The sequence below is a fragment of the Mastomys coucha genome, unplaced genomic scaffold (assembly GCF_008632895.1).
Source record: "Mastomys coucha isolate ucsf_1 unplaced genomic scaffold, UCSF_Mcou_1 pScaffold22, whole genome shotgun sequence".
Taxonomy (NCBI): domain Eukaryota; kingdom Metazoa; phylum Chordata; class Mammalia; order Rodentia; family Muridae; genus Mastomys; species Mastomys coucha.
This window is the reverse complement of record NW_022196905.1, coordinates 78,732,228-78,751,826: the sequence shown is the minus strand read 5'-3', so window position 1 is coordinate 78,751,826 and position 19,599 is coordinate 78,732,228. Positions and strand designations below refer to the sequence as shown.

Genomic DNA, 19,599 nt, shown 5'->3' with positions numbered 1-19,599 from the left:
GCAGGGAAGGGGCAGAGGAGGACGCTGAACCTCCCCTGTCACTCGGAAGCTGAGAGGATCATGTCCCTGCCGCCCTGCAGCTCCCCTGGGAGTCGTGGGGCTTGTGCAGTTGGACATTTTTAAATGTCCCTAAGAGAATATGACTGAATGCCTCTACATAGAAAACCCAGAAAATGAATCTAAAAGGTAAAAGTAGTCAGATTTGGACTCATGTAGAATTTGGACTCATGTAGAATAACAAATTTACGTAAATAGCATTAAAGTCTATAATCTATATAATTAATGTTATGAATGAGCATGCTACTACTGTAAAACAATAAAATAAAATTATTCCTTGTTCTTAGAATTTTACAATTTGTTTCAGATATTTTTCTCCCAAGGAAAGATGTTTGCTAGAAATTAGATTGTAGAGGAGCCTTCCTTTTATAAATCTTTATCTAGCTATTGCTTGCTTGCTTGCTTGCTTGCTTGCTTTATTGAGGAAGATCTGTCTATGTAGTTCTCTTGGCTTGGAACTCACTATGCACAGGCTAGGATTAAAAAGTATAAGGATATAAAGTGAAAGTCCTTTCTCCTCCTCCTCTTCCTCCTCCTCTTTTTTTCCCTTTCTCTCTCCATCTCTATCTCTCCCTCTCCCTCTCCTTCTCTCTCTTTCCCTCTCTCTCTTTCTCTCCCTTTCCTCCCTCTCCCCTCTCCTTCCCCTCCTTGGTCTTCCTTAAGACATACTTTCACTATGTAATCTTGGCTGGCTGGAACTTGCTTCATATACCAGGCTAATCTCAAACTCATAGAAATCCACCCACCTCTATCATCTCAGTGTTAGATTTTAAAAAGGGGAGCAGCACCAAACCCAGGACAGGAATCCTCCAGTCTATCCAAACTTGCTTCTCATACTTCCCAACCATGAGCAGTAGAGATGGATGTTCTACAGGATTAATCAGAGAGTATGTTTCAAATCTAATGTTCAACCTCCAACCATACTATATTTCTCTGGCCTTAAAATAAATTCCTCGACTCCTTCACAAAAGAATATTTTGTCCATTCAAATCTTCCCTTTCTGCTTAATGTTTATTGGCACATTTAATTATCTACAGGTCAGCCATAAAACCAAACACATGAAAATGGACAGAGCTAGACATTGTTTTTAAATTAATTATGAATTTTTTGAATCACTGAGGATAAATCCATGTCTGTAGTTAACTGATAACTTAAGCCCTTGGAGAAGACTAATGCAGAAGACTAATGTGTTAGGCTGTCTGGGTTTTTAATTTTGTTGTCCTATAAACTAGTCTGGCCTCAGCCTCGCTCCTCCCTGGAGGAATGCTGGAATTACAGCTGTGAGTCACCACTCCCAGGATTTTTACCATCCTTTGATCCACATCCTCCTTGGCAGACATGGAACTATTGTTTTCTATGACTTCCTCAATACAGTCCAGTGTAAACAGAGTGTCTTAGGTTAGCATCCTGAAGCTGTGGTTGTGAGGACAAGCCACAAAACTTCCAACCTCTGAGTGTGAGTCAGGGGACTTAAAAGGCAGGAAGTGCAGAGAACCACCGCCCTGACTCAGTGTGGAAGGAGAATGACTTGTTTCTCAGTTCATTGTAGCTGGCCTTCCACACATGGAAGTTATAATAACTATTCTCTGTTGAGCTATGGGACAGCACAACCTTTAAAAAGCAAACTACACACCTAATACGTTTGTTTTCTTTGGCAAGGAATACATTAATAAAGAAAACCTCAAGAAAAGAAGAAACATATAAATACCATGGAGTTTTAAAACTATCAATTAACATTATGACAATAATTGTCCAGTCCATTTAAAAGCTTGTTTCTAAAAATTTTAATATGATTTTATAAGTTACCAATTTTTTGATCAAAAATTCAAAACTAAACTAGAGATATCATGTCAAACAAACAAACAAAACAGCCTCTGGAAAATAGCAGTGAATATATGAAACTATGGCAGAAGACATCTCCTCACGTAGGTGTGGCCCCTTAGTCTCTAGCCAGCTGACTGCTAAGTGCCTGTCATTTAGACAGGTGAGCGTCTGGTAAGGGATTCTTCTGTCCTCCTGACTTATTGTGCAACCAAATGTGAAATGGTAAGTGTAATGGACATGGAGTTTGGATCCTTCTTCCTTGATTTGTAGAAATCAAGAACATAAAATGAATCAACATAGACATTTATAGTGTTTACCTCATCATAGAGTTGATAATGCCTTTTTGAACTGGCAGGTGAAGTGACAGTTTCCTACATATGAAATTTGAAATATGACCCATTAATTTTTTTCTCTCCTCATTCTTTCCCCACATCAATTGAGCAAACTTGAGATTTGTTCACAAATGGACTGCATAGCAAAACTATCTGTTACAATAGATTCTTTTCCAAATCTGTCCAGGAATGAGAAGAAAAATTTAAACTATGTCTTATTGCCAAATCAAATCCTTTTGATCCAAATTAAATGGGCAGTGGGATAGCAAACAATTGAACCATAGCACAGAAAGAATATAAATTTTAAAGTGTAGTAAAAATGCACTTAAAGCAAAGAAAAATGCTAAAACTGAACCAAAACTACTACCTGACCCAGCAGTTCTACGAAAGGACACACATCTAAATGACTCTAAGTCAGCACATCCATATGTATTACAGTGCTGCCCACAACAGCCAAAATATTCATTAACAGATGACTAAAGAAAATGTGATACCTACACAAAAAGAGATTTTGTTCCTCTGTAAAGAAGAATGACATTATAACAGCTGCAGGAAAATAGACAGAATATAGAGTATTATGTTAAGCGAAGCAAGCCAAACTCAAAGAGACAAATATATTTTCTCATTTGTGGACCCTTGATGGAAAACATTTGCCTGAGTGTGGGTGTGGGTGGGTGTGGGAGTGGCAAATTATAAAAAAAAAAAAAGAAGAAGGAGGTCTAGAAGGATGAGGGCATAGGAACAAGAGAGGAAAATGGAGTGTGTCAAGAAAGCAGAAACATGGCCTATGTTGGGAGGAAAGGGGGCAGCCAAATGAGAAGAGGCAGAATAGAACACTGAGAGAGAATAAGAACAAAGTACAACTATAGGTGTATGAAAATATCACAGGGAAACCAATGTCTTCATGTGTTAACCAAAACATTCATTTCAATTTTAAAAGTGCAGGAAAGGTGACTTCTTAGTTCGTAGGATCATTGTTAGGGGGTCTTCTAGGATCTGATGGAAGGTTACCACTTCTATATTTTAGTGCATTTCAAAAGTAAAATTGCTTTGCAAATTATGAGGAACTTTAGTGTTTTTTAGAAGTAAGTATATTTTATTTTTCTCTATACTAGTTCATAAACAAAACTGGCAATCAAAATAAATGAAATGTTTACAAGTTGTTTCCAAAACAACATAAGCACAACTCATTTTAAAAATAAAATGTGTTTATAAATGTAAATAATTTTATTTCCTTGATTTTTAGACATTGCAATGCCGATAGCAGAAGATCTTCTCAACACGTGTAAGTTTATCAATAATGTTATTTTCCATCAAATCTTCAGCCTTAGAATGCCAAGAAGACTGGCAGTTGAGGTGTCTGTAAGAAGTCTGATTTTAGAAATGTGTGTGTTACTGTAGTTACCCTTTTTTGAAAAAAAATCTTTAATCTTTTTTTTTACAGTCCAGACTTTATCCCCCTCCCAGTCCACCCTCAGACTGTTCCACATCCCATACCTCCTCCCCACCCCCAATCTCCATGAGGATGTCCCCACCCCACCCCCCACCAGGCCTCTAAATTCCCTGGGGCCTCCAGTCTCTTGAGGGTTAGGTGCGTCTTCTCTAATTGAACCCAGACCCCGAAGTCTGCTGTATATGTGTCGGGGCCTCATATCAGCTAATGTATGCTGCCTGGTTGGGAGTTATCCTTAAACGGACTGACATCATAGATTTAAAATGTGGAACATTATCACATGCCACAGTGGCAAAGCAGACCTGGGGACAAACAATGGTAATTAAGAAATTAGAATCAGCACATGTGTATTTTGAATTTCAGATCTGCCAAATTCCAAAGGGAAGAATTAGCATAAGTTGCTTAACTTCCCAAAGACTTAATTCCAAATTAGTGTGAATATAAAATAAGGTGATATGAATAAATTACTTACCAGAGTATATGTCCTAAAAGCACTCAGGTGTATGTCAGCTATTTGTATTTTCTGTTTACATGTAAGAATCCCAGGCCCAGGAACTCTCTCTCTCTGGAACTCCAACCCTAGCAACTAACTTCGTGTGCAGAAAGCTATGTGCTTTATTTGTAAACCATGTCTCTCTTGCTAAGCAGGGCATTTTTTCTCCCCACCCCCACCCCATTACTTGACTTAGGAAATACAATCCCTGAGGTTTCTGGAACTCTGAGCAAAATGTCAAGGAGAGCATTGCCTCTGTCTGGAATTAGGACTGAGGTAATTTGGATTAGAGCGGTCACTCTCTAGAGCAAGGTAACACTGACCCAGAGAGCTCTCATCATCCCTGAGACTCTGCTCAGTTATTTAGGAGGAACTGGGACAAAATTTAAACAAGTGGCTATTTAGGTTTTCTTTCATAGATTTTTTTGATTAAACAACTCACAAGCAACTTAATAAAGCATTCAACGAAATTATTCCAATGAAACTTTCAGTATCTGTAAATTGAAAATACACAATTTGGGAAGGTCAAGTTCATAGATGTCAGGACAGGTTTATGAGCAGTGCTAATAAAGATATCTACTCCCCACGTGGAACACTAGGACCCTTTCATAACAGAATTTGACACTCCTACCTAGGGTTCTGATTACACTTCTAATAAAAAGCAGAGGGTATGCAGAAAAAAAAACAAATAAATTTAAATAATAGTTAATCAGGGTGTGACTCATTGAAATGTATTACAATACACTACACAATTGTATACAATTGTACAATACAATACAATGCAATACAATACAATACAATACAATACAATTAAAGAAGTTGAAGGGTGAGAGAGCAGTGAAGTTCCATGACATCTCAAAGTATCAGCTAGCAACCTTCATTATGTTCTTTAAATCCTTGAAATTTTCCATCTGCTCTCTTCTGATACAATAAAGCTACGAGGTGCCACGAAGAATTTGAGCAGAGGTAATAACAAGGTAAGGCTGTAGAAAGCTTAAGGCACAGCAGCTATGAGGAAAGGGGAGCTTCGGATGGAAGGGACTGATGGAAAGACACTATGAGTAAGGTCAGAAGCAGTGGAGTCACCGACTCCTCCCAGAGAAACCTATCCCACAGAGAAGAATCTTTGTTTTTAAAATCCTCTGAAGGAAATTGAGTAAAAGCCAGCTTCCTTTAGGAGTCGCCCAAAAAGAAAGGAGGATAGGGAGGAACTATTATCCCCCTGGGTTCTGGATTAACTGCTTTATCCTCTGTAGAGTCAACAATGAGGAAGTAGAACGAAAAGGAGAAGGGAGTGACATCCCATGAGTCAATGCGAGAGTACTCATTAGACAGAGCAGCCAGGAATGACTCAAGGGAAGATGCCTTAACCTGACTCTAAAGAAGTGTTAAAAGCAATGTGCAAACCAAAAGCCTTTGGAAGCTCAGTTAGGAGCTTGAGAAGTGTACATGACTCCCCTCTGTTTCTCATACCTTCCTGCCTTCAGGAAGGGAGATCTCAAAGTATATACAGCCACTATAATCACATAGCAATAGTGAAGTAATTGGCCAGCTAACATTTCCAATTAATTTAAGTATTCTTATTCTTATTCTTATTCTTGATATAAGTCAACACTGTTGTCTATGGTGTCTTACTCCTAACTCTGTTGGCAAAGAGGCCAGCAAAGTCTTTATTGCAGTGGCTCTTCAGTTTATAAAGAGTAATTAGAAATATCTTGGCCTTAGTTCACTGCATATCCATAGGCATTCCTCCAAGCCATTCCCCACTTATGATAATCAAAAGAGTCCCCACCATTGCCAAATACTAGTTTCTGCCTTAATCTAGTATTAAGCATAGGCCTTGAATTTTTACACTTTTTTCATTCTCCAGATGAAATAGTAAACAAGTATTTTTATTTCACATTTTACGGGCTTTATTTGTACATATATGTATTGAGTTCCTTTGATGTAATATGTTTTCCATGGAGAGTTCTAAATATTTTCTGAAAAAAAGCATAATTCCTAACCTTTAAAGGGTATTTACCAATGAGATGGTAATCTGTAGTAAAGATGGGAAACTTTAAGGACAATTCCATCACTTTGGCTGGTATAAAGTTAAGGTAGTCAAAGGAACCAGAGTCAGTCTGATGAATAAAGAACATGTATTATTACTACAAATTTGCTTTGAAGATATCAGAGTCTGGCCACTTCTGTGTTTCTAAACTGAAAATCATACACAGTTCTACTTCCCAGAAGCATATGACTTTGAAAATTCTGGCCCCCTCCAGCCATTTCTTCTGTCTGGGTGCTATGTATCGGGATGTTTATTCACCCTATGTCATGCCCTCATGTTCACTCACATTTCCACACGAATATCTCCAATGGCATTCTTTGCTGTCTAGCCATCACTAAAGTTAAAAGCCACATACTTCCTCATACAAGTTAGTAAGGTTGGTGGTCTCTTCTAAAAGCAAACCTATAATTCTACCTACCTCACACATCAGGTTGCAAAAAGACAAGAGAGAGAGTACATGCCATGACTGTTAGGCACAGGAGACTAAGATGGCACTGTACTTGGAGTGTTATCTTCAGGAAATCATGTCAGCAGTAAATCTAGTCTAACTTCTCCCAGACAGTGAGATTTTTCTCAGTTACTAGCTAATAAGAACATATGTTTGGGGTCACTTATTTAGTTTGGTAACACACGTGAATAAGCAAATTCAACACTAACGAAGTCTTCTTTGAACAGGTTGTGGACGACGCACAATTATTCATGGAGGCCACAAAGTAGCAGGGGGTCAGGATGCTGAGGATGGAGAGTGGCCCTGGCAAGCCAGTCTTCAACAGAATAATGTCCACCGATGCGGAGCCACTCTCATTAGTAACAACTGGCTTATCACTGCTGCTCACTGTTTCGTACGGTGAGCTATGACCCGGGAAGGTCTCAAGGGCACTCAAATGCTGAATATCTAATACCCTCCCCCATTTAGTGTGATCATGTAACTATGTCCCCAACTGTTCAACACTCCAGTGAGGTATACCCTCAGAATTGCTCACTCATATATCACTAAAATAGTAAGTGTAGCAGTCATCTGACAGAATTTTGTCAAAAGTCGAAATATTGACATTTTGGGCTAGATACAATTGTTTGTTGTTGAAAGCTGGCCTGTGCATTGTAGAACACAAGGAAGAACCCCTGTCCTTAGCCACCAATAATATCTCAATATTAACAACTGCAGTATCTACAAAACATTGGCAAAGGTGAGTTGGCAAAATGGTTTCAATGACAGAGTGGCCTCAAACTTGCTGTATAGCTTGAACTGCCCACAAACTTGCAATCCTCCTGCCTCTGCTTACTAAGTGTTGTGATGACAGGTGTCATCTATCACCCTCAGATGAAACGATGGCTGTTTTAAAAAGTTATTGTCCCAAGAAATTGCAACCTTACCATCCTCTTCTCTTTTCTCAGTACTAGGGATTGAACCCAGGGTCTAGTGCATGACAGGCCAACACTCTTCTACTGTGCCAGATAAAATTTCATCTCCAACGTGGTCAGCTCTACTGAAAACAATCCTTGCATATTATAACAGTTCAGTAGAAAGCTTGGAAATGTTCCAACAGCACTACTTCTCAGAACATAATATACAAAATACCGATAACAAAGACAGAAGACACATGTATTTTATTTGTTGCTTATAATGGCTAAAAGATGAGATTTAAATGATATAATTTCCATAAATTCTTTGGGTTCACATCTCCTCCCATTTTTTATTAAGTTTTATCATTTATGCTGTTCTTTATCTTTTAAATCTCCCTCAGTATTTTCTATTTGAGCCAAGAAACAAAATGAACTTTCTATGAACTGTCTTTTCTCTTTAATTATCTTTAAGTCAAAGTTTCATTACACATAGCTCAGAATTGCCTTGGATTTACTATGTAGCCCAGAGTAGCCTCAAAATCACCATTCTCATGCCTACATTCCTCAGGCACTATTGATTATTTTTTTAGGCATATTTTGTAGAGTTACTCAAAATTTGTACAAACAACATTGTTTTTATTTCTTTATTTATAGCTTTTTCTGAGGGGAAAAAAAGCTTTCCATCGTGGTATACACCTTTAATCACAGTTTAAATCACAGGTTAATAAAGTCAGGAGGCAGAGGCAGATGGATCTCTTTGAGTTTCAGGCCAGCCTGGTCTACATGGCAAGTTCAGACCAGCCAGAAAAGCACCATGACACCGTCTCTCAAAAAAAAAAAGTACTATAGAAATTCAAATTACTTAATTAGTTGTAGAAGGTTAAGACTAATTCCTTTAGCTCTAACATACAATAGTTTTAACAAATATAAATCTATTTCCTTTAGGGATTCAAATCCCAAAGACTGGAAAGTTAGCTTTGGATTTCTTTTAAGTAAACCACAAGCACCACGAGCTGTCAAGAGTATTATAATTCATGAGAACTACAGCTACCCTGCACACGATAACGATATCGCTGTTGTGCGTCTGTCTTCGCCAGTATTATATGAAAGCAACATCCGAAGGGCTTGTCTACCAGAAGCTACTCAGAAGTTCCCACCCAACTCAGATGTAGTGGTCACTGGATGGGGAACATTAAAGTCAGATGGTAAGTTCCTGACATCTTTTCATTACAGGACTCCAGCTTTAGGAATTAAAAAGAAACACATTAAGACTAATCTGAAAAATGCTTCCTCTAATTCATTTAAATTGGTATAATGTACATGTAGTGGACCGACTATATGCTGAGTATCATTTATTTAGAAACTATAATTTCATAGAGGTGTTTGCCAGTTGTCCTGGTAATTGCAGCTCTCAGAGGGTCTGGGGTTTTCTTGTTGTTGTTGTTGATTTGGTTTTGGTTTTGGTTTTAGTTTTTTCATTTAGATGCATAATGTTCTCTGTGTCATTCACTCACTCAATAAATACTTATCTTTATAAGGGGAGAATATTTGAGCAAAGCAAACTTATCAAATCCATCCCATGACCTTAATCCTGTAGACAGTTAGGATAAAAATATGTCCAAAACACATTTTTAAAGCAGTAAAATGAAGTAAATGATTTTAAGATCTATAACCTCATTAGTAAACTAGGCTAAAACTTTATAAATGACTATGAAATGTATACTTCTGACATGTGAATTTTTTTTTTTTTTAAGATTTATTTATTTTATATGTATGAGTACACTGTAGCTGTATAGATGGCCATGAGCCATCATGAGGCTGCTAGGAATTGAATTCAGGATGGCTGCTAGGAATTGAATTCAGGACGGCCCCACTTGCTCCGCCCCACTCGTTCCGGCTTAATTCACTGTACTTGTCTTCAGACGCACCAGAAGAGGGCATCTGATCTCATTACGGATGGTTGTGAGCCACCATGTGGTTGCTGGGATTTGAACTCAGGACCTTCGGAAGAGCAGTCAGTGCTCTTACCCACTGAGCCATCTCTCCAGCCCAGTGAATTTTTTATTTTACTTTCTAAAACATGCACAGTAAATGTAAAACTCTAAAACGTTTTATAAAAATTATCCTATCATATACAACATGCAAACTAATTCTAGGTGTCATTGTTTCTAGAATAGTTTGTTTGTAAATATTTCTTGCTTTAACTAAAATATTTTGCATTGCCTGAAAAGCACTGTTTTAAAATTAACAAACCAATTTTAAACAGAAATTTTATCGAGTTTCAGAGACACTAATATTGAGTTTCAAAAAAATTAATACAATCTGGAGGGTTGGCAGATGACTGAACAGGTCAAGATGCTTGCCTCCGAGCCTCAGAATCTGTGCTTGATACGTAGAACCCACACACATACTAAAAAGAGAACACTGACACTCAAGGAGTGACCTCTGACCTCCACATCCATGCATATGCGTGCATGTGCACACACACACTTTCTCACACACTATATATATATATATGCGCACATACATATACATATATATGATTTTTAAGTTTTCTTTTTAAAATTATATAATATTCTTTCTTCAGGAGAAAGTCCTAATATTCTCCAGAAAGGAAGAGTGAAGATTATAGACAACAAGACCTGTAATAGCGGAAAGGCATATGGCGGCATGATCACACCTGGAATGCTGTGTGCTGGGTTCCTGGAGGGCCGTGTTGATGCCTGCCAGGTAATTTTCCCAAGTCGCTTACATGATTTTTTTTCTTGGTGGCTTTAGATTTTCAACGGCAGCGCGATTTTCTCAATATTAAAGTCATCTAATTAAAATGTATATTGATATGGGTAAAATACTGATGCATGATCAGCAGTCCTGTTAATGAAGCTGTGTGTGGAACTAGGGAGAGACTCTGTGAGCACTGAATGGATGAACCACATCACTGGTGGCTTCATTTTGACTGGCCTGTCTCCAAGAAACAGCTTACATTAACACTAAATCTGTCATAGAGATTTCACAAGCTGACTCCACCATCCTAATTATTTTATTTATTTAACATTGATGTGGAATCCCACATATGAGACATAGTTTTAAGATCTTTGCAATATTCATTTACTTTTGTTATGGTGTCCTTTGTGGCATATTTCAATTTGAAACATGTCTTTTATGAGTAGTTTAAACAAAGAGCAGGGAACTTAAAAGGGAACTTTGATCTTGTGCCCATTCACTGAACTCTAAACCCAGAAACTTTTCCTTATTAATATATCGCTAATATTCCTAGGCTACTAATAAGCAATTGTCCTGGATTGTCTAGTAATAGTCTAGACAGGCACAGCCAATGCTAAACCCAGGAAAATAGATAAAGATGTTGAGATTAGTAAGTTAATTCCTCTACTCTAAAAACAAGAAGACATGCAAATAAATATTTATAACACACAATTGTCATCTGCAATGGCAGGTTTTCTTCATTCTATTTTTCATAGTAAATTAAATCTATTCTTGACTATCATAGAGAGTTTAAACCCCACTGTACTTAATTGATAAGCTAGACTTGCGTCTGTTAACCTGCCACTGCTTAAGACCTACACCTCAGCAGCTGTGTTTACTGCACGCCAGTAACTTCATCCTTTACTTCCCCCCACCTATTTTAATCATGTATAATCGCAGAGTAATCTGTCAATTTTCACAGCTAGTAAGCACTAGATGAAATATTTCTTACTTGTAAACCTAAGGAATTTAATAATATTTGAGTGTACCTTTTACTGTGCTATGTCAAATCTTTGCTGTATGCTTTCATTACATATTGCACTATATCTTAATCTTCCTTAGAAAATTATAGTTTTATTAATAACTAGAAAATTGAAGAAATTAATGAAAACCTCTTTAATTTCCTTTCTTCTTACGTCATTTCTATTTGTACCCATGTTCACTTGGTTTCAGCAAGTTTCTTCTCCTCCTAAAAACAAATCTCTTGCCTGTTTTCTTCACTGTCTCCTCCCATCTACACAACTATTTTGTAATACATATTGTACAACTATTGTACTATATATTAATGTTACCACTCACACTTTTAAATTTTCCTATTCTGTTGATCCCTTCTGTACATTCTGTAAACATCAAAACAAATTTCTCATTCAAGCCAAATCTTAGGAACTTCCTGTAACTCATATAAATAAATCGATACCAAAGGCACCATGTTCTGACTTTTAAATGGGAAAACTACAAATGAAGCCTCAAGAAATAGCTCAGTAGCATCATGCTTGCCATACAAGCATTAAGAGCAGAGTTAGTATTTTCCTTCCTCCATTGGGAACATCGTAGTCTATATAAATAATCGTAGCACTTGGGAGACAGAAAAAAGAGGATTTCTAGATAGTCTGTTAATTGGATTAGTGACCTCTAGGTTCAATGAGAAAACCTGTCACAAAAAAAAAAAATAATAATAATAATAATAGGCCAGGTGGTGGTGATGGCACACGCCTTTAATCCCAGCACTTAGGAGGCAGAGGCAGGCAGATTTCTGAGTTCGAGGCCAGCCTGGTCTACAGAGTGAGTTCCAGGACAGCCAGGGCTACACAGAGAAACCCTGTCTTGAAAAAAAACAAACAAAAAATAATAATAATAATAATAATAATAAGTTGAAGATTGATGAAGGAAGACACATGACATGAATTTATGGTCCCCACATGCATACAAATGTGCTCACACACACACATGCACACACATAAAAATCCAAAAACACCTTTTTGTATGAAAAGTTTCTCAAAATTAATGATCGCAGAAGTGGAAAATTAAAAACACAATGAGATATCACTTCAAGATAATATTAATTATGAATATAATAAAAACAAATACATTATCTGCAAAGATACAAAGAAAATTATACACTAGTAATAGAGATAGAAAATGGTACAATCATGATAGAAAAAAATAGTATAGTACTTCCAAAAACAAACAGAAAATGAAAAAACCTACACAGAAAGTCAAAGTCAAATACTGCATGATCTCATGGGGTCTTTAAAGATCGATTTACTAAAACAGAATATAATGATGTCTGTCAAGGCTGGGAGATGGATTAGCATTTAAGAGCATGCATTGCTCTTGCAGAAGACCTAAGTACCATTCCCAGCACCAGCATAGGGTGGCTCACAGCTGGCTCTAACTACAGAGTCACGGGATCCAAGCTCCTTTCTGGCCTACAGAGTCTCTGGCATACAAATATATACAGAAATAAGAATAGGTCTTTAAAACAAATAATAGTAATAATAATAATAGTTATTAAATAGGGGAGTTCGAAAGAAATGAATGGATACTATTCAGAACAGGCTACAAATTTTACTTTAAAAAGATTCTAATTTGGGGTATCTAATGTATAGCACAATTACTTAACAACGTACCTACTTGAAATGTGTTGAAAGTAGAATCTTAGTATCCTCATACAAGAAAGCAAATATGTGACATAAAAAGTTACTTTCCTTAATATAGGAAATAACATTTGCTCAAGAATGGAGAACTATGTCCAATTTTAGTGGAAGGTGAATAGACACTTTCATTTTTCCCTCAGCATGATAATAATAATGGGAAGACTGTTCCTCAATATGGTGATGTTTGCATAAGAAGAAATATCTTCAATAACTACTTAATAAATAAGTTGAAACTTACCATACTAATTTTCCATTATTACATTGCATTAGCCAAAGATAGATACTGACATACTGGAATTTAGCAAATAATAACGGGATGGATAGAATATGTTAGCTAGCATCGTTTCAAGTGTTGAAATAGCTGAAGTGTTTTGTTTTGTTTTGTTTGCCTCCCCTGCCATTTCTACAAGAGAAAAACAGGTATATTATTTGTTGTTAACATATATTATTAACTATATCTTTTTTGTCTCCAGGGTGATTCTGGTGGACCATTGGTTAGCGAAGATTCTAAGGGTATCTGGTTCCTTGCTGGCATTGTAAGCTGGGGTGATGAATGTGCACTTCCAAACAAGCCTGGTGTCTACACTCGGGTGACATACTATCGAGACTGGATCACATCCAAAACTGGTCTCTAGTGTGGTTGTTCTCTGTAGATTCAAGCTCAGTGGTTACATATCTGTTAAATAAGTTTGTAATCCCAAACCACATTTTCTTAGTTATTTCTCCTCTTCTATACATTTAAATATAAAATTTAAAGTCATGAAATTTTAGATTTAAGACTTGTTTATTAAAGTTTGGCAAATCTTTAGTGAGATTATGAAGCAAAATATATAATTTTCTCCTTTACCCATTTTGAGGATAGATATAATTATTGAAGTGAATATAGTTTCAGTTTATTAAGGAAATACTCTCTGCTACTTTAGAGGGGCAGATATTTGGGTAATGTATCACATGAGCATTAGTTATACATGTTTCTAATTGTATAAGCCCTCTTCTACCACCAGCTCATGGATTCTCTGGAATCAATGTGTTTGAGGACAGAGTCCAGTGCATCATAGTATAAGAGTTACTTGAGGAAATATATCTATTTTCTTTCTGGTCTCTATGTCAAAACTAACTCTTCTAATTCTTCCTCATCTTAAGTGATAGAAATAAAAATAATAATTCCATGGAATGTATTAATAGACCACAGTATTTAATGACTTTTCATTCTCTCTTGACTGTGAAATGGAAGGTGGTTCTCTTGCAACAGTAGCTTTATCCATGGGCATATTAATTTTGTTTCAATAGGTGGCTTTAATTCATAATGCAGATAATGCCACATTGTTTGTTTTCCAACTCTTAAAATGTCTCAATAGTACAAATGAGCAACTAGATAAGCAATATAAAAATTGTTTTCGTGTCACTCTGATTCTGCCTATACAAAACCGTTCTAGTGGAAGGTACAAGTGTCTGAAACTGCCCAGTGGGAAATTCTGCTGCTCACTTGGCATGCTCTAAAACCCTATCTACACCATGTGCTTCCTCAGACGCGAGTCCTTCACTGTGTCTATAGGACTTTATATTTCGCTTCTTCATCACTAACAATCTACAGCTACCACTATAACCAACATAACATAAATTCCTAATACCTCCTACAGATTTTAATAATAATATTAGCTAATATTTACTGGTTCTTACACGTGCTGGGCAATATACATAATTAAAATCAATGGACAACTCCAGGGAAATGCCCCCCCCTGGTATTTCAATTTTGTAGATGAGTTTACTAAAGTATAGAGAAGGCCAGCAGTTTTCTGAAGATCAAAGATTCTCTAATTGACTAAGCTGAGATTCAAATCGCACAGCTCTATTTCAGAGCTCACAATTTTAACAGATTGCTATGTTACAGGATATTGTTATGACTTAAATATTTCAAAAGAAACTGGCAAGCAAAACTTGGTAAAGAAATATGGTTTGCTTGTAGTTTAACCAGACTAGGCCTCTCACATCATGTTCTAAAATGTAGAATTTCTCAGATACATTATGTATTAATTATAGGTGCATTACATGGATGCTTTTATAACATTCAACTTATCTTGTTATATATCCCTAAGAATTATTATTTTTGTTACTTGTATTTTAGAAAATAGATATAAACAAAATAAAAGTATATGCACATGGTCAAGACTGACCTAGAGTGGATCCAAGCATGACTCTGGCCATGGAATTTTAAAATGCATGGAAGAAGTGGGGCTTTAGTTGACAACCCCCCAAATTAAGTAGGGGCAGATCCAAACAAAACTAGGAGTTATTTATTACCTCATGTAAAAATCTGCTATGTTCTGAATAATTGGAATAGTATTTAGTCATATAATATAATAAAAATTGTATTGTATTTATTAATGCTAAGTTTTAAGTTACAGATTCTATGTGCCGTATGTATTCTGTTCTATTGGAAAAAATCAATACACACTAACGACTTAAACTACCAATACTCTTCTTCACTTAATTTCGACATATATATATATATATGTATGGACTGCCTATGTTAGAAAAGTATAAAATATTTTTATTTTGATTCAAAAAAACACTTTCATGTGAAGACATGTATTGTAAGTAAAATTTCAGAATATACCTTCAAATAAGGATAATTAAATGACCCCATCTACAGGATTATACACTGTATAACAATAAAATGCCTCTCATCAACATAAGTAAAAACAGTCATAATGGTTTCTCTCCATCTGGGCACCAATGTCATAATTATTGGGTTTTCCAGCAGATAGAGGTTCTTCTGCTATAAAAAATATCTGCAAGATCCCATGATTTGAACACATGTAAAGAAAGTAAAGTGGAATTTTCACAAAAGCTAGCTCTACAGTAAAGAATTACACATGCTATCTGAAACTGTAAAAACCTCTGAATTTCCATACAGGGATAAGACGAAAACTCCTTGACACAAGTTTGGCAATGATTTCTGTGAGTATGAGATCAAAATCTCATACAACAGTAAATAATAAAATAAACATTAATACTACATAAACTAAAAAGTTTCTGCACAGCAGTCAACAAAATGAAAATGCCTCCTAGGATGAGAGAAAGCATTGTAAACCATATATCTGAGAAGCATACAATAACCAAACACCCAAAATACACATAAAAACCAACTGCTCCATACCAGAAGAAACAAGAGCCAACAGCCGAATTTTAAAATGCATAAATGTCTTAAGTAAACGTTTTTCCCAGAGAAGTTATACAAATGGCCAACAGGCTCTCAACTTCAATCATCATCAGAGAAGTGTACATTAAACTGCTACGTTATCACCTCACGCTTGTTAGGATGCGTGCTGTTGAGGAGAAAGGAAGAGGACTGTTAACAAGAATGTAAACTTATAAAGCCACTGTGAAAAAATAGTGTGCAAGTTTCCAAAGAAATTACTAACGGAATGGTCATAGGCCCATCAGACAAAGGAGTTAAGTCAATACACCAAGGATGCCTCCAAGAGCACCAGGCACACTCATGGTACAGAGGCATAGACACAGGTAAAACCACCATACACGTGAAATAAGTTTTAAAATATGAAAACAAGAGAGAATTAATCTATAGCACATTATACTCCATGGAATAAATCACTAACAAATACTGAATCCTCTGTTACACATAGAACACTTTTCATTGCCTAGATATCGAAGGGTGGCTGCTGTGGGCTGGAGAGTGACAAACAAATGTACATTAAATCATTTTTACACTTTGAATATACACAGTCATTATTGATTAAATAGTTAAAAGAACTTCTTAAACAACAGGAACCTTGCTACCCTGAATATAAGTAATTACTAAGTTTATTACATAGGTGAGTGATGTCAGGAGGTATGGGGGTTTGGTGGAGCCCAGTGCAAGATTCCATGTTCCTTTATTAGGACAAGGAATTGGACCTAAACACATGGACAGTAGTAATAGAAACAAGGGAAGTTAATTCGAAAAATATGTAGTTTCAAGGGAGAAAGTGGGCCGAGCAAAGACAAAAGTATAATAGCTAAAATAGGACCACTATACAAAGTCGGGATTTTTTTTTTAACTTTTATTGCATTATGATGAGAAATTACATGATATCAATTTATCTGAATTTGTTAACATTTAAAAACATATTTTAAGTAAGTAGAATTGCATCACATTCTTGTTTCCCTTTTGAACCCCAACTCCTCCCAGAGAGCCTCTTTCAATACCTACAATATCTTTTTTGTCATATTATTTAAATTTATAAAATATTATAACAATAAAAATGAATATTATAAAAGCTGTTTGATATAAAACAACAACCAATTTAACAGTCTTATGTCTACAGCAATACTGAAAATACATATGTTTTTCTCAATATAAATTTTAAATAACTCCAAACATATTAACTGTATATTTCAAAATAATACATCACTACTAATATTTTCTCAAATGAATGTAAATATGTAAAGTCTTTTTGTTTCTTTGTCTGTCAAAGTCAGGATTTTTATGGCACATAAAACAGTCTCTCCAGACTAATTTCCAGTGTTTGCTTTCTGGTGCTGCTCAATATGCCATAGGCAATTCTACAAACAATTTATCACACCATGTTATACAAATATCTTAAGTCTCCACAAGGCGTACATAGTTTAGTATCACAGGGAGCCATGAGTCACCTTCAGGCTCTGGAGAGCCTCTTCACTGGTTCAAGTCGCCAACCAGAACCCATGGGTTGGTTTTCAGATACTGTCTACTTGATATGCTGCATTGGCAGCACTTGTGCAAGCTCTCCTGGAACTCACTACCTCAGAGACAGCATGACAAATTCTGCATGTTGAAGTGTACTACATCAGTCCCCCTTGGCTAGTGAGTTAACAAACAAGCTTTGAATGAGCTGAAGGGTCACTTTTCTGCTTGATTCTCCATTCCCTTTTAAAACCTGATGCATTTGTGGCTGCCACCTTTTGGGCACACTCACTCTGTGAATGCCATTCTATGTCACTGCCATTGTGATTAACTGTGCCAAGGTATGGCTCACAGACGCCCTTCTCAGATCCCCCAGAATGTCAATACCTAATAAGAACAATTTTGTCACAACCGTCTTCACAAACAATTTTACTTTGATCTCTGATTGCCCTCATTTCTCTCCCCCTGTCTTGCTGTTTCTCAGGTTGTTTAGCCTTTGTTTATACTGGAAAGTATGCTTAGACCCACTCAAAAGTTGTGCTGGCATAATAGGTTTACTGTCCCTCAGAAGACACCAGAGTTTAAGTAGAAAAAGCTTCTCAAACAGAAAACATTTCATTAAGTAAACGACACAAGATTTTTTTAGAAGCCTACTTCTCTCAGGTCTTGCTATCTAATGAATTCTCTTGGTTTAAGAAACAATCAGACCACCTTGATTTTCCAATTTGAAATGCTAGAGGAATAGTGTCAGTGAAATAAATACAACTATTAACTCAAAGAAAATTAGACACAGCTAATTCTTGCGCTGTTGGCAAATATCTCAGATACTACGTTCAAATACAGTAACAGTTTCACTGAGGTTTTGTACAAATACAACAAAGAAAGCCATAAGTGAAGGCACGTTTGAAATGTATATTAGCAGATAGAGCCGTTAGCGGGTTGAAGCAAGGTAGAGGGGGAAGGGAGGGAATGTCAGCTACAGGGTTCAGATGCTGTCTGGTACTCCTAGCCTTTGGGTTGGAGGAAGCTAATAGTCTGTGCATTCCAAAAGAATTCAGCTAATGGTAACAAGGATGGTAAGGAAAGCATAGAGGTGGGAAATGGTGGGCTTTTTCGAAGACCAGAAGAAAACTCAAGACATATTTGGCTCCCATAATAACATTCCAGCTCTCTACAGCCTTGTAGAATGGCTTGTAGCAGGTTAAGCACACCTGCTAGGAACTTTGCTTTACCAAGCACAGCCTTATTACTTTCCCTTTAAAAACTCTGAGATGTTGGGTCTTTTGTCTTATTCTATATTCTTGTAATCTAAGATTCTGTTACTCAGTAAATATTTAAATAAATAAAAGTATGACTCAATGAATACAATTTGTAAGTTATAGTTCTTAGGATTTTATTGAATAAAATACCATTTTATTGTTTATGAAACATGCAAAATAAAAGGTAACAATTAAAAAATTACTATGAAGTTGAAAGAAAAATTAAAGAACATGTCCTGAATTTTTACAGAAACTGATGAGATTCAGAAGGCTCGGGACTTTCCCTGGAAAACCAAACTGCCTGATCCACACTCCCTTTGATTATGAAAACGTAACTTAAATTCCATTAGAAGAATGTTAGTACTGTCAAACATTTATTTCCCAGAATGTTCTTTGAACAATTAATACGGATCATAATCGTTACAATACTGCTCCATCATCTGATGAGTGTCGGTTGCCATGCGCACACATCTACCTTCTCTGTAGAAATGCTATTAGTTTATGGAAGCCACCACTCAGAAAAAAATACAAGAAAGTATACCTTTCACCACCACATAGCCTCCTTTCCTAATTGTCGAGGGAAGCTGTAGTTGATTTGATCTCCAGGTCTCCACATGGGATGAGGCTAAACTGTGTTGCACATGCAGCCAGCCTTGTCTAGTTTCTTCCTCAGCCCTTTCTTAGGCGGATGTAAAAAA

General features: G+C 36.4%; 1 protein-coding gene across 1 annotated transcript in view; it reads left to right on the top strand.

The window, feature by feature from the left end:
- The window catches only part of LOC116070569 (transmembrane protease serine 11C), a 62,993-nt gene extending 49,108 nt beyond the window's left edge, over positions 1-13,885 (top strand). The window contains exons 6-10 of the mRNA XM_031342001.1: positions 3,460-3,498; positions 6,888-7,059; positions 8,502-8,761; positions 10,144-10,286; positions 13,450-13,885. Of these exons, the coding sequence (XP_031197861.1) occupies positions 3,460-3,498; positions 6,888-7,059; positions 8,502-8,761; positions 10,144-10,286; positions 13,450-13,611 (776 nt within the window). The 3' untranslated portion in view covers positions 13,612-13,885. The remainder of the gene's footprint in view (positions 1-3,459; positions 3,499-6,887; positions 7,060-8,501; positions 8,762-10,143; positions 10,287-13,449) is intronic.
- Positions 13,886-19,599: the final 5,714 nt, after the last annotated feature.